This window comes from Photinus pyralis, unplaced genomic scaffold (assembly GCF_008802855.1).
Source record: "Photinus pyralis isolate 1611_PpyrPB1 unplaced genomic scaffold, Ppyr1.3 Ppyr1.4_LG1, whole genome shotgun sequence".
In the NCBI taxonomy this organism is placed as follows: Eukaryota; Metazoa; Arthropoda; class Insecta; order Coleoptera; family Lampyridae; genus Photinus; species Photinus pyralis.
In genome coordinates this window covers 7,362,243-7,377,544 of record NW_022170249.1, presented here as the reverse complement: position 1 = coordinate 7,377,544, position 15,302 = coordinate 7,362,243, and the positions used below count along the sequence as shown (strand labels likewise).

Sequence of the window (15,302 nt, the reverse complement as noted above, 5' to 3'; positions counted from 1 at the left end):
TACAAACGCGCAATTGTACGTTTCGCTCTAACTCTAACGGTTGGGCCTGTAGAAGGCCTCAAAGTTGGAAAATACGGAAAACCACCTTTTCGAGAGAGGTCCTCCGGGTCGCGCAGTTCCCAAACGGGACCATAGAATTGAATCGCACCCCAGCACAAATACGCTCCTCCACGTCGGCCAAGACCTCAGAAAACCCCTATAGGATCTTTGACTTAGTTTTCGAGTTACGAATTTTTTTCTAAAATTTTCAATTTTTTCGCTTCTTATGGCAGCTATCCCGACGGGTGCCGCGGGAATTTTCTTAACCCACCGAAAGTCGCGCCGACTATCTAAACTCCCCGAACCGGCGTCTCGACTCCCTAACTCGAACCGTACGGAAACGGCGAATTTTTATCCGCGCCGGCGCACCTCGACGACGATGCTCCACAGCCGCTCCGGGACATTTTTCGTCTACAGATTTCTTAGAATCGATTCGAAATCGTCTCAATAAAGTCCGATAAAATTTCGATCTTGTTAATAAAATTGCATTTCTAAACCGCGATAAAAAGAAACCAATTTGTGCTATGAATAAATAAAATAATTAATTTCCTTTCAAACAAAAGGTTATTGTATTGTTATGTATTGATATTTATATCTATCTATATCTATACATAGGGAAGTCTTGCTACAGAGTTTGTGAGAAACCCGCGGCCCTTAAATTAATATAATTGAACTCCGTCAATTCTCTCATGTTACACAGGTCCCTTGATTTTCAAGTCTACTTCATCCACCGATCGCTATATCAATTATGTTAGTCCTTACGATATGAATTTTATAGAGTTTGGAGTCTATGCAGAATAATTGCTATAATATTTTGTAAACAGTTTGTGGTTTTATATAGTACATGCTTCACATGCTGTGGCTAGCACACCTGTTCATGTACGATTTTGCCCCTTTATATCTACGAATATGTGTGAATGTGTGAATATGAATGAGAGATTGACACACTTGCGCATGCACAAAAAGATGCTCAAAGACGTCTTTCACAATGAGACCGATTGAACTAAGTTTATTATTGAAAATATCAACAGCTTTAGTTACAATTTCGCCACTCTTCTGTACTATTTAATAAAACGTCTCCAGCGATTTTGTTAATATGCCACGAAACCGTACAGTTTTTCTTTAACGCGTAAAGAGGAATTCGTTCAGCCATTGACTTTCGTATTCGAAAAATGTATTTATTTATTATGGTTTGCAACTCTACAGTTAAGCCTTTGTGTGTGTTAACGACAATTTTCCGGTTAATAACTTGCAATACAACCTTACTTTACTTTACTGCCATTGTTGCTCAAACCTATCGTCCAGAAACTAAACAATTAATTAAAATCTTTCACACCGAAAATTAGATTCCTTTTTTTTAACTGAAGTGATCAGCACTCTTTCCTATTCCGCTGAGAGATTTCATCCAACTAATTTTTTTAAAGTAGGAAGATCCCCACAAATGCCGAATCTTCAGAATGGTGTCTGATTTTTTTATTGGTTAATGTCTTTCTTACTACCAATCATAAACTTTTTTAAGGTTGTTAATCAATCCCACCTTTACCAGAACAAACTGACCAAAAAATATCCACTTTGATTTTATCTCATGCTTACTAAGATCTTTAACTTTATAATTATACCTATTAAAAAGGATGTATTTTTACGTATTTAAACTTAAATTCAAAATAAAAGCGACCGTTACAGTGCACAAAGAAGTGGGCAACTATACAACACTTGTAGGTATAGCATGGTATTGTGGATACATAAATGTTACAGATTTTGTTGTAAATAGTTCCTAGACAAATATAAACTAAGAACTGTGTTATAACGAATTACTTCCGGAATGAATCATAGTTTTTTGGCACACAAAATTGTAGAAAATAAGCACACAGCAGATATGACGTTTTTGTGTATATTCATTAGTGATGCACAACACGTGGTAAATGGTGCACTTTTCAACACGTACAGAACGAGCCCGATTCATCACCCAAAGTTGAATTCTAATGAACAGTTGGTACATAAACTTTACATCTCAAAGAGTAAATGTAAAAAGTTGAGCTCTGATATTCAGCACAAAAATAAGCACAAATTTTGGGGAAATGTGTAAAATGCAATGGTTTTCGTTATTTACTAGAGACGAATAATATTTCAAGAGCTAATTTACGTGCCTTTAATAATTAATTTCAAAGATGTGCAATGCGCTAAAAAAATTCTTTTTAAAGGATATCTTTTACTTTTAATATTAATTAATCGAAATAAAAGAGACATTATAAACGTAAGCGCAGAAATTTCTGAAAAATTAATAGCCAGCGTATATTTATTGTTATTTATAAGCAAGTCCAACGATAGGAATTCGATGCGAAAATTTTTCAGCGGTTTTATGTCTCGGTATCTTCAGTGAGTTAAAATCCTGTAAACAAGTAGAAGTCGGCTGTGTGTATACAGTGAGTGCACTCGTAGTTTAGAACATTATTATCTGTGGCATTGCCCATATATACTAGTTGGACGTTGGAAGGTAGAGCTGTATATCGCCACCGGAGACTCCAATAAACCAAATGCTGTCCAGGCCCTTGTCCAGTCTCTTACATTGCGCGTTCGCTATTATCGGACAGATATGACTGCAAAAATACAACCGATGCACACCGGTCTGGCCTCATATGGAAATTAGCTTACTACCTATATTGTAAACGATCCCGCTCTAAAATAGATAAATAGATCTCTTTAGCGGTAATGTCATTAATAAATTTATGCGAATTTCCATTTAATCACATAATAATCGCGCTTGCCTATAACCTTCGTTAATTTGTAGAAGCAACCGTTACATGTAAAACAAAAGACGCCGCGTTCTGATGTAATGCTCATTAAAGGACAAAGGTTATGCATGAAAAGGTTTCGATGTGGGATCTAGAAAATAAGTAATCGCGTTTTGATATCATTCTGTCTACGGAGCAAGCGAAACTATTTTTTTGTACTTCGTGAACAAATCAACATGTTTTGTCTTTCGGGTAAGGGACTAAAGAGTCATTGTTCCTCCCGGAGGTAAGGCAGGACAAAAAGTGACAGTACAACGTGAAATGTCAAACGCAACTTAATAATTAGTGGTTAAGTACCTTTAAATATACAGTGCGTTTATCTTAAACTGGAACATACGATTTTGCATGCAATGTTATTTCCCTGTTCCATTAAAAAAAACGTGTCAACCTATAGGAGTAGTTCAAATGGGTAGTAGGTGCAATGTACAACTGTCACCTTCAAATCTACCACCATGTAGATAAATTTCAAAATGCTGTCTAAAGAGATGAAAATTACAAATTTATGCAACGGTCACAACAGTGCAAGACAAGTCCGCGATTTACTTGCAGTCCAGTATCCTGATGAACCAATACATTTCAACGTACATAACCTAAAAATAATTAAAGGCTGGTTCAGTTATGACTCGCACAAATACCTTGATTCTACAATCAAACAAATTTGTTCTTTTAAATTTGGTCTTTCACATTGAAATTGCTGTAGCTGATTACCGGAGTACAAAAAATAACGTATATTCCATAGGACTAAAGTGCGTCCTAATCCCTCAACCTGGGTTTCGTTAATACTTGCGGTTAGGAACTATATCGAAGTTGGTATCACATGATTAATTTCACTGAAATGACGGTGAATCTGCCGGTAATGTAGAAACTCATCTATCGCGTGACGCTCGCCAATATCAATCCTAATAAGTAGACGGGTCCAAGTAAAAATGCAATGTCATTGACGTACTGCGTATGTAGTAGATAATATCCAGGTAAATACAACGTAAAAGGTAAGACATGAAATCAGTAAAAGTAATGGCGTCCCAAGAGAAAATTTGAATGTAAGTAATGAGAAAGCAGAAACTTCACCGAAGGGAAAAGAAATATAACTGCGCGCAATACTAAACTTAAGAAGAGTGAAATGCGAAGTTAAAACCTAGTTGCTGTAAGAGTAAACCTATAGATTAGAGAAAGAATTTAAATAAGAGCACAAATCAAAGGTTACTTAAGCAAAATTTCAATCAAGAATAAATAACGGTTACAATTTCTTATTTCGGAAAATATTACAGTGGGCCTCTCTAATTTAGAAAATGAGAATGAAATAGAAGCAAGTAAACCAAAACCACTACTACATGAGTATTGCCACCGCAACCCACTCACATACTTAGACGAGTAGACTACCTTTAAAGTCGATACGTTTATAGTCTGAGCTTGCGCAAATAACGATTGCGACATATTTTGGTTAAAAATATTTTGGTCAGCAAAAATTCATATAGATCACTTCTTGGGCATTGAGCAATCGAATTTTTTCTGAAGAAAATAGATGCATTAATAATAATTTTTTTTAGTAAAAATATTTTGGTCGCCAAAAATACACATTTATCACATCTTGGGCATCAAGCAGTTGGGTTTGGTCTTTTCTCCATGAAAATTGTTGCATAGATAAGGATTTATACAGATTTTAGGTAATAAAGTGATGGATGCCAAAGTTAATTTTTGATAGCTGCACATCTGGAACCTAGAAGCTTTCATCTAGCGAAAACCAGCAGTCGATATGAGGTCTTTTTACCAAAAAAATCGGTACATAAATAATCAGTTTAGCATTTTATAGTCAAAAATATGTCACCAAAAATTCACATGGAAAATTGATGGATAAATAACGATTTTGACATCTGTTGGGCAAAAACATTTTGCTTGCCCTAAATACACATAAATTACTTTTGGGTCATCAAGCAATCGAGTTTGTTCTTTTTCCGAAGAAAATTGGTACGTAAGAAACGATTTTGACATCTTTTGGGTAAAAATATTTTGTTCGTCATAAATACACATGGATTAAGCATCGAGCAATCGAGTCTTTTTCCCAACAAAATTGATCCATAAATAACAATTTTGGCAAACTTGGCACAGTTGAGCTATATATGTTACATGTAACAAGCGGATTGTCAAATCCAATGACCCTGTCGGGTCACACTCCTCTTCCGCTTTTCTAGATTTACACGTCGTTTATTCGTTTTGATACAAAAGTCCAGTGTGCTAAATTTAGATTTACTGTTAACGAAGGTGGTTAGAAGTAAGTAAGTAGTAAGGTTGACGTGAACAATTTATATGAAAAACGAACTGGGACAGCCTTGTTCTAAAGGTTTGTGCACTGTAACAGGTAGCCGCTTTGTCGTTTCAAAAATTTGTCTTGGATTTTGTATTTTGTTCAACATAAGAAAATGTTCACATATACCGCTTATAGCGAACGTGAACAAAAGTATGTGGAGAAATAAAAAGCAATAACAACGCATACATTTTCGATAAATGTGTGTATTTTTCGTGATAAAACGTTAATTAGACCGGGGTTTTTCGGCAGATGAGGTTAGACTTTCAAAGGGCTAGCATGTATTATTTTTGTGAGAATATTTTCGCATAATTGCGATTTTTTGAAGCTGATTTCCCTAGAGGTTACGTATTACTTTTGTTGCGCTTCAATTTTGTGGAAATTTATTAAGTTTATCATATTGGTGACGAGTTACCTGCAAGCTTGGTTTTGCGTTGGGAAGGTAATTTTAGCCTAATTCGTAACAAGGCCGTTCATTTACGAGTGGTAACATTTACAGAAAGAAACATTTTCAAGCCGCAGATCCGCTTTCCAAATAAGCAACAGGACCAAATAAACTGACATTAAAACAACGAAGTTTTTTCGATCGCCAACAGTAACGGCTGGTTAAAAGCAAGTTTCTCAATGTTGAGTGACGTAATAGGACAGTACGGTAGGGAATTAAGGTAATTAATCGATGCATTTTTCTTGCAACCAAAGCGAGTTAATAAATTGGGTAAAATTTAATATCAACAGAGCGGAACATTGCTTATTTATTCCTGTGCATTATTAGCACGATCTCGAATATTACTATTGTCATGTATTGTATTTGGCAACACTGTATTAGGCAGTAGTTGATATGTCAAAATGTAAAATGGACGTGCAATGTGTGAATAAATCTTCTCTTATATATATGGAATAAATACGTAATAATACTACACCACGTTGGTACATAACACTGGCGACGAGGATAGAGCTATAGTATCTTTTTCTACATTAATTACATTTCCCAGCGATTTTACAGCGTGGGATCCTCAGTGCTACAGCATTTACATGTGCATACGCAAAATACATAATGGCTGCTGCTTTACGTGAATTTGACGTAAAAAAACCTTCGCAGTGGACCTTTTACGAGGAGCAATTGGCATTTTACTTTGAAGCGAATGAAATCACGGATGCGGCAAAAAAGAGGGCGAAATTCCTATCTGCGTGCGGAACGCCTGCCTACGAATTGATTCGTTCTTTGTGTGCACCATCAAAGCCTAATGAAAAAACATTTGATGAAATCATTCAACTACTCAATAATCATTTTACACCTTCTAAACCATCCGAAATTGTGCAACGCTACATTTTCCATAAAAGGGATCAACTCGAAGGGGAGGATGTTGCTATGTACGTAGCAGCATATTACGAAAAATCGCGGAAACGTGCAACTTCGCAGATCAGCTGGATACCATGCTACGAGACAGGTTGGTGTGTGGGGTGCGAGACGTCATATTACAAAAATTCTTGCTGTCACAAGCTGACTTGACATTGAAGACCGCTTTGAATCATGCAGTTGCAGCGGAGATGACTGCAAAAAATGTTGTGGAGCTACGGAGCTGTACAACAGCCACAGACAACTCCGTTAATAAAGCAGCTGCGACCGCTGCGGGAAGCTCCAAATTCAAGATACGCACTACAACCTCTAAGGTACCAAATACGGTCAAAGGGGAAATGCGTTGCTACCGTTGTGGTGATGGATCACACAATGCAAATACATGTAAGTACACAAATTCAACATGTAACTTTTGTCACAAGAAAGGGCATTTGGAGCGAGTGTGTTTAAAGAAAAAACGAGGCGGTACAACAAATCAAGTCCAAGCTAGTAACTACGTCGACGACCCTTCAGCTTCACCCAATGTTACGGTGGACCACTTTGAGGAACACATTTTCCAATGCCAATCGGAAAAGTCTGCGCAAGCATATTTGGTTGAAGTGGAGATCAACGGTCAAAAGTGTCCAATGGAAATAGATTCCGGTGCAAGCAATACAATAATGTCATATGCGACCTTCAAACGATTGTGGCCTGAAAGCAGACCAAAACTCCAAGAGTGTAATAAAATGTTTCGGGATTTTCAACGAAACGTAATCCATACTGCTGGTATCTGCGACGTATCTGTAAGGCTGAAGAATAACAGCGCAATTTTACCATTGGTGGTTACCTACGGGACTGCTGCCAACTTGTTAGGTCGGAATTGGTTTGATAGGCTAGGCATAACATTACAAGGAATACATCATGTCAATGATAATGTTGTAGCAGTTGTGAACCGATTCGCTGATCTGTTTTCTCCTACGCTTGGCAGGTTTAAAGGAGCGCCAGTAAAACTTAACATAAACAAAAAATTCACACCTATATCATTGAAGGCGAGGAATGTACCATTTGCATTACGTCCGAAGGTGGAGGCAGAGCTCGATAAACTGTGTAAGCAGGGAATATTGGAGCCTATACAATTTTCACGTTGGACTACACCAATCGTGTGCGTCGTAAAATCTTCGGGTGAGTTACGTATTTGTGGTGATTACAAGTGCACGCTAAATAAAGCATTACTGTCCTACACATATCCAGTTCCATCTGTAAATGAAATACTAAGCAATCTACAGAGTGCTAAATATTTTGCCAAGCTTGATATGGCTCAAGCGTTTCAACAGTTGCCTGTCGACCCCGAGTCCGCGGAACTACAAACTATTATCACTCACAAGGGGTGTTTCAAAGTGAATCGTCTGCAATTCGGTTTGACTGTTGCGCCACAAATATAAACAATACCCTCGGTGGAATACAAGGTGTCTGTCCGTACTATGATGACATTCTAATTTATGGGTCTACAGTTTCCGAACTCGGTTCGCGATTAGATAGTGTTCTATTACGATTTTCTATTGCCGGTCTAAAAATACGGAAGGACAAATGTGTATTTTGTACAGATAAAATTAATTTTCTTGGTTTTGTCGTAGATGGCAATGGCATTCGACCCGATCCAGGAAAAGTACAGGCAATTAAGTCTGCGCTTCCTCCAGCCAATAAGCGAGACTTGCAGGTATTTTTAGGGCTACTTAATTTCTATCATGTGTTTTGAAAAACAAGGCTATGGTAGCAGAGCCGCTACATCGGTTACTTGAAAAAGACACAACGTGGACATGGGGGGTTCGTGAAAATAACGCGTTTGTTCAAGTTAAAGAACTTTTAACTTCAGACTCTTTACATACTCATTATGACAATAACGCACCTTTAACTTTAACGTGCGACGCATCTCCTTTTGCGGCGGGGGGTGTCCTTAGCCATTCACATGGGGATGATATGGAAACCCCAGTGGCGTACCATTCGAAAGCATTTAACCAAACTGAGAGAAGATATTCTCAGTTAGACAAAGAGGGTCTGGCTATAATTCTGAACGTCAAAAAATTTCATAATTATTTGTACGGTCGTGAATTTGTTATTTACACTGACCATAAGCCCCTTTTGGGCATACTGGGTGAAAATCAACCTACACCAGAATTAATTTCACCTAGACTTGTACGATGGTCTCTCTTTTTGTCTAATTATAATTACAAATTACGTTATAAACCAGGTAGGGATATATCACATGCTGATGCTCTCAGTCGTTTGCATTTAATTTCTCAAGATGACGACAATATTGAAACTGTCGTTCCTAATATTTTAATGACAGAATTAATGCCCGAAAAATGTGTTGACGCGTCAGTTATTGCTAAGATGACTTCTAGGGATTTGTTATTGTCAAGAATTTACGAATATATAAAGAAAGGTTGGCCTACATCAGTTCCTAAAGAACTTTCAGTATATTACTCCAAACGTAATGAATTGTCCTCATACAAAAATTGTTTACTTTGGGGAAGTAGAGTCATCATCCCTGTAGCTGCCAGAAGTCAAGCGTTGGCCATGCTACATACCACTCATCCAGGAATAGTTCGTATGAAATCTTTGGCACGCAGCTATATGTGGTGGCCCAATATGGATTCCGAAATAGAAGCTACAGTCAAGAATTGCAATGTCTGCCAATCTCATCAAAGAAACCCACCGAAGGCGCAGTTACATCCATGGGAATGGACGTCAACCCCTTGGGAACGTTTACATATTGACCATGCTGGACCGTTTCATGGGGCCATTTTCTTGATAGTGGTGGATTCCCATTCCAAATGGCTGGAAGTTCGAAGAGTGCCATCAACTTCTTCGAAAGCAACAGTTTCAGTCCATGGACTACCAAAGGTCATCGTAAGCGACAACGCGACATCTTTTACATCAACAGAGTTTACGGAGTTCTTGTCGAAAAATGGAATTCGACATGCACGAATCGCACCTTATCATCCTTCATCCAATGGCCAAGCCGAACGGATGGTACAGGAGGTTAAACGAAATCTTTCCAAGATGGGGGAGGGAGACTGGGAAATCAAGTTGGCCAGGTACCTTTTGGGACAACACACAACTCCATCAACCACAACAAAAACCAGCCCCGCAGAAATGCTGATGAAAAGGCGTCTACGAACACACTTGGATCAGATCCATCCTGATTTTGCTTCGGTCAGAAAGCAAGATGAGGAAACTGGAACTACTAGGGTGTTGCTGTCGGGTGACCCAGTGTATAGTAGGAGTTACAGCGGTCCATCAAAATGGGTTCCTGCAACAGTCGTAAGAGCGACAGGCCCAGTATCTTACGAGACGACCAACAGTGAAGGCGAATTACAGCGCCGGCATATTGACCAACTTCGAAAAGGAGAGGAAGAAACGGAAACTGCAGTCAAGCCCTGTGAATTGTCAGAGGTTGGCGATACTTTAGCACCAACTAACTCGACTGAAGAACCTACAACAATTGATCATGAACCACACGACGAACCACACAACAGTGAGCAGACATCACGACAATCGACACGACAGAAACGAGCACCTTTGTACCTGAAGGACTACGTGTAATTATAATTCATAGTTATTAATTACATCATTATTCTGATAGGGGAGGGGTGTCATGTATTGTATTTGGCAACACTGTATTAGGCAGTAGTTGATATGTCAAAATGTAAAATGGACGTGCAATGTGTGAATAAATCTTCTCTTATATATATGGAACAAATACGTAATAATACTACACCACGTTGGTACATAACAACTATCGTGAAATTGAAGCCGGTTTGCTTGGATTCGTGATTCCTGAGCACCTTTCGTCCACTAAACCTTTCATTCATCACTCTCAACCAACAGAGTGGTGCAAAAAGTTAACTGTGCCATCGAAGCGATCTGTTTCCACATTTCTAAAGGAAGCGGCATTTTTTAAGGGGAGATTAATTTGTTACTGTAAGAGAATATTATCCACGTCAATAACTAATCGGTAATTTTTAGGAATTTGGATAATTCCGTCTATTCAGCAGCATCCCACACTCAATTATAGCGCAAAAACTAGATAGCTAGTGCGACATAAACAGACATTTTCCTGTAATCTTAGACAATCACGTCGTATCTCACGACTCTTAAGGCGCCTTAAGACTGTTTTGACAGTTTTACAGTGGCCCCCAAACTGGACTGTATAACATTAAATATATAACATAAAAAGTCAGGACCAAACTCCCCCAAGTAACACAAGGGGTAACGTTAGTACAAAATCGAAAAAATACGCATTTACGTGTAGTGGATAATATGTGCTCACGCTTAATTCCAGAACTATAATAAAAACAAGTACTAAATTTTAATATTTGTCAACAAGTAGGTACTATTTGAATTACCTACCTAAAATCTCTATTCCTTTGATGTGGTGCATTTAAAAGGTTACATTGCATAGGGGAATTGTATTTCTATATTCTCTTAGAAGAATCCCTCTGTATATAGTGTAATTTAATATAGGTAAAGATTTCGGCTTGGGAAAAATGGTAAGCAAGTTGTATAAAAGGTATACCTACACTATTTTAGGTCCTCTTCTTCTTGACACTTTTAGCTACGTTTACGATATGAAACGTATACAAACGCATGAGTAAAGAATATAAAAATAGTTGGAGAATTCATCAAATAATTAAGGAAAAGTAGTTCTATAGTGTCTGCAATTATCCTCACTTAATAACGTTATTACATCTGCGAGCGCATTCATTGATTCTCTGGGAGGTATACCTATGTCTTTGCAACACAACGATACCGGGCATACCATACGAACACCGTTGTCTGTTTGTCAAATCCTTTACGCGATTTCAGCATCCAAGCGGGTGGCGTTCCAAATTTGATGTTTCTTTGTCTGTTTATTGTTACATATCGTTGCCATATTTAAATTTAGGTTATTTAGCAATGCGTAATGTTAAGGAAACAATAGGAAGGAAATAAATTTGCCAGATAGAAATCTGGCTAAATTGAACAGTCGCCATATGTGTATTTAACTTTTTATAACTAAGATTTATTAGTACGTTTGCGACCAGAATTAAGTGAATTTATGCTTCAAAGGCGACAGAAGTCGCATGTGGGCGTGTGGTTAATACAATTTCTCATTTATACATTTAATGGTCAATCAATAATGATTATAAGGTAGCTTACCAATACTAGATTAAAATATGTTTTTCATTTTAAATCTACGAGTATCCGTTCCTAGTCTCTGTAACAGTTTTCATTCATTTGAACCTAATTATTTCCATGCAACCAGCGTCAATGTTATCAGAGTATGGCAACGATTCACATGTAATCTTATTAGGCGATTCCAATACATAAATTAATGAATTTCAGGTAGGTATCTTATATACTGCCGCATAAAAAATTTGGTCGGTATGTGAACATATTCCTATCTTTGTAAATGCCATATAAAAACAATAAGAGGATTTTTTTATAGCCCTTCGTCATCCCGGATAGATTTTAGAAAATCTATTGCGATCTACAAACAAACAATTTGTACAAAATAGACGAAATTTAAAATTTGTAAGTTACATAACAAAAAAAAATGTCTGTCATGGGTCTACCACCCACGCAAGATGCATAAAAAATTATTCGATTGAACTTATTTCTACAAAGATGAAATTTTTGTTGGAAAAAGTTGATGTCAAAGAAACCAAAAAAAAATGGTCTACCGATCGCGTGATGTTGCTAAGGCCTCGGTAGACACGCTGGAAGGTACGATTTTCCGAGCGCAGCTGCTGCACGGCTCTGCTAAAAGTACCTCTAAATTATTATATACACGGGCATAAAATAAAAATATTTCAAAAACGAACATAGGCAATTAACATGGGAAAAAGGTTTTTTGCAGATCGTGGCTCCCCATGATAATTTAGGTCTTAGCGGGTTTATAATGACACCAATCGAAAGAAGATTTTTTTTCTTTATCTAATGATATACGAATTAGTTCATTTTCAGTTGTATTTCTCATTATTAACGATCTTCGAGATTGTTTATAATTTTGTATTGCTGTCTGTCTCTCCGTCTGTCTGTTCGTCTGTCCGTGTGCACGATAACTCATAACTGAATAATATCATTAACATTCGCTATTTTGTGTCAAAATTTAATGCTACTGTTCATAGAAAATCGTGAACAAAAGTACCAAGTTTCCATACGATTTTTTGACAAAAAAAGCCCGGTAATTTGATAACTATGCACAAAATTTAATTGCCTAACCTGTTGAGAAGCGAGATGTTTTTGTTTTCAGTCTATGAATTTGAACGTTTTTCGTATTTAGGTTTTTGCTCAAAGTTTTCAACTTGTATGTACGAGTAATATTATTTCTAGGTAATTTTTGTAGTGATGGCATTTTCAAAATTTCTTATACATAGTCGAATTTGTGGTTGAATTGGAGTTTTCGCAAAAAATGTTTGAATGGGGTGGAATATACTTCTCATTTCTTTAAACGTTTGATTGCAGTAAGGTAGAAGGGCCATCTTCTTTGTAATTTAAATCTTGAATCATTTTAACGACAAAAAATAACATGGTTACCTTGTTCTGAGTAAGGCAAAGGAATTGAATTGATTCTCAATAACTTGCCGCTTTTGTAATATCACATGAACTAAAGTGATTTTCACAAATGATTTTATATTTTAATTCTTCATCGTCTAGCCTGGCAATAACAGAATTCTCACCATTTATTTTCCATGCCGTCAATCGAGGATTGTTTTTGATAGGAAATTGAAAGTAACTAATGTTTTTAGTTTTCATTATTTTATCAAAAATTCGGCAATAACTTTAATTACCAAAGTCATGTTAAGCCATGAAAATTTTCTAAAGAATTGACACAGACGGAGTGGGACGCTCATTAAAATGCATGGAAAACAAATATCGCGTACAGTAACTATTTACGCCGTGGTTTATTATAAACCCTTTTTCCTCAGTGAATAAATTTTACAAAAAAAATTATTGACAGTTGACATAAACTGATATTCATTTCGAATTGAATAACGAATACCGCATTTTTGATAAAAAAAATCCGATACCGAACGATCCTCGAGATCTTCACGCACCCAACATTTTTACAACGCGCCTTAAGGGGTTGATTCTGTCCCACTAGATCGGAATAGCTTGTAAAACAAATTGTTTGAAACGGAGTTAGTTTTACTTTTATTCGAGGTGCCTGGATACAAAATTTCGCTTAAAAATCTTAACAAAAAACACAAGATTGCGCATGAGCAAAACAATTTTTTGATTCGCCGTTAGTTCTACTTCTACTCGAGGTGCCTACATATTAAATTTCAATTAAATATCTTAACAAATAAAGAAAATTGGGATTGCGCAAATACAAAAGTTGGATTGCGCATGCGCAATTGTTTTTTATTCATCTGCATAGTTACCTGGGGCTTAAGGGACATTTACTAACACAGAAAACCGGGCATTCACATGTTCTTTGTAACAAGAATTATAAAAGAATCCCTTTTTTGGAGGTTTGAGCAGTTTTTGGGCTGTAATTTTTTGCCCCGTTAGTCTACGTAGCTGAAAAACAATAGGGACCTTTCTTATATCCTTAAGAACAGCTGTTTCAATTTTCAAAGCGATCGGACCGGATCGGACTTTTCTATACAACGTTATTCGGTTATGAGTTATCGTGCACACGGTCAGACGAGCAGACAGACGGACAGACAGACAGCAATACAAAATTATAAACAATCTCGAGGATCGTTAATAATGAGAAATACAACTGAAAATGAACTAATTCGTATATCATTAGATAAAGAAAAAAAATCTTCTTTCGATTGTGTCATTATAAACCCGCTAAGACCAACGAGCAACGATCTGCAAAAAACCTTCTTCCCCTGTTAATTGCCTATGTTCGTTTTTGAAATATTTTTATTTTATGCCCCTGTATATAATAATTTAGAGGTACTATTAGCAGAGCAGCGCAGCAGCTGCGCTCGGAAAATTGTACCTTCCAGCGTGTCTACCGAGACCTTAGCAACCTCACGCGATCGGTAGACCAATTTTGTTTTGTTTCTTATGACATCAACTTTTTCCAACAAAAATTTCATCTTTGTAGAAATAAGTTCAATTGCATCATTTTTTATGCATCTTGCGTGGGTGGTAGACTTGTGATGGCAACGCTTCCGGATCGGTAGACTATTACCATACTTCATTTTTAGGTATACTTACCTAATTACTGTACAAACTTTCATTCTTGTAGAAATGAGGCATGTACATATTATTTATTAACATGTTCAGAACATTGTTGCAAATTTAGGCAACACCGCCGACGCGGTAGACTACCGTTTTGTTTACTTGTACTATCAAAACAATGAAATGGCAGAATATCAGCGTTGTAGAAATGAGTGCACAAAGAATGTCGCTGCCCCCTGGACTATACGATAGTTCTTCCACATGGTATCTCTTACATATGATCGGTGGCCCAAAAAGAACACCTGCAGACGTAATCCAGCAATTGGTGATAGTTATCAATTTTAGTAACCACTGTACTTTAATGACAAATACTTATAACTAATTTAAATAACAAATAACAAAAAAAAAACTACTACACAAAATTAATAACTCCGAGGTGACTACATAACGCGACAATCTATAACGCAAAGAGTTTTAAGTTAGATTATTGAACGCATCCGTAATTAAATAACTACTTACACGAAAACCAAGTACCAAATAATATACATTGATGATGAGGAAGGAGTGGCGTGATTGCTCGACGCTTTTTCCGGTAGTGATCGCTATCTTCTTATCCCCGTCTACCGGAAATGCTTTCTACAGGTGG

The 15,302-nt window shown here is 37.0% G+C and overlaps 2 protein-coding genes across 2 annotated transcripts; both read left to right on the top strand.

The window, feature by feature from the left end:
* The first annotated feature begins 6,187 nt into the window (after positions 1-6,187).
* LOC116170337 (uncharacterized protein K02A2.6-like) lies at positions 6,188-7,911 on the top strand. The gene is made up of 2 exons (XM_031486694.1): positions 6,188-6,581; positions 6,635-7,911. The coding sequence occupies exons 1-2, from the start codon at positions 6,188-6,190 to the stop codon at positions 7,909-7,911; spliced, it is 1,671 nt and encodes a 556-aa protein (XP_031342554.1).
* A 1,013-nt stretch (positions 7,912-8,924) lies between these two features.
* LOC116159876 (uncharacterized protein K02A2.6-like) lies at positions 8,925-10,133 on the top strand. The gene has a single exon (XM_031472960.1). It carries the CDS (start codon positions 9,047-9,049, stop codon positions 10,073-10,075), a length of 1,029 nt encoding a protein of 342 aa, XP_031328820.1. The 5' UTR covers positions 8,925-9,046; the 3' UTR covers positions 10,076-10,133.
* Positions 10,134-15,302: the final 5,169 nt, after the last annotated feature.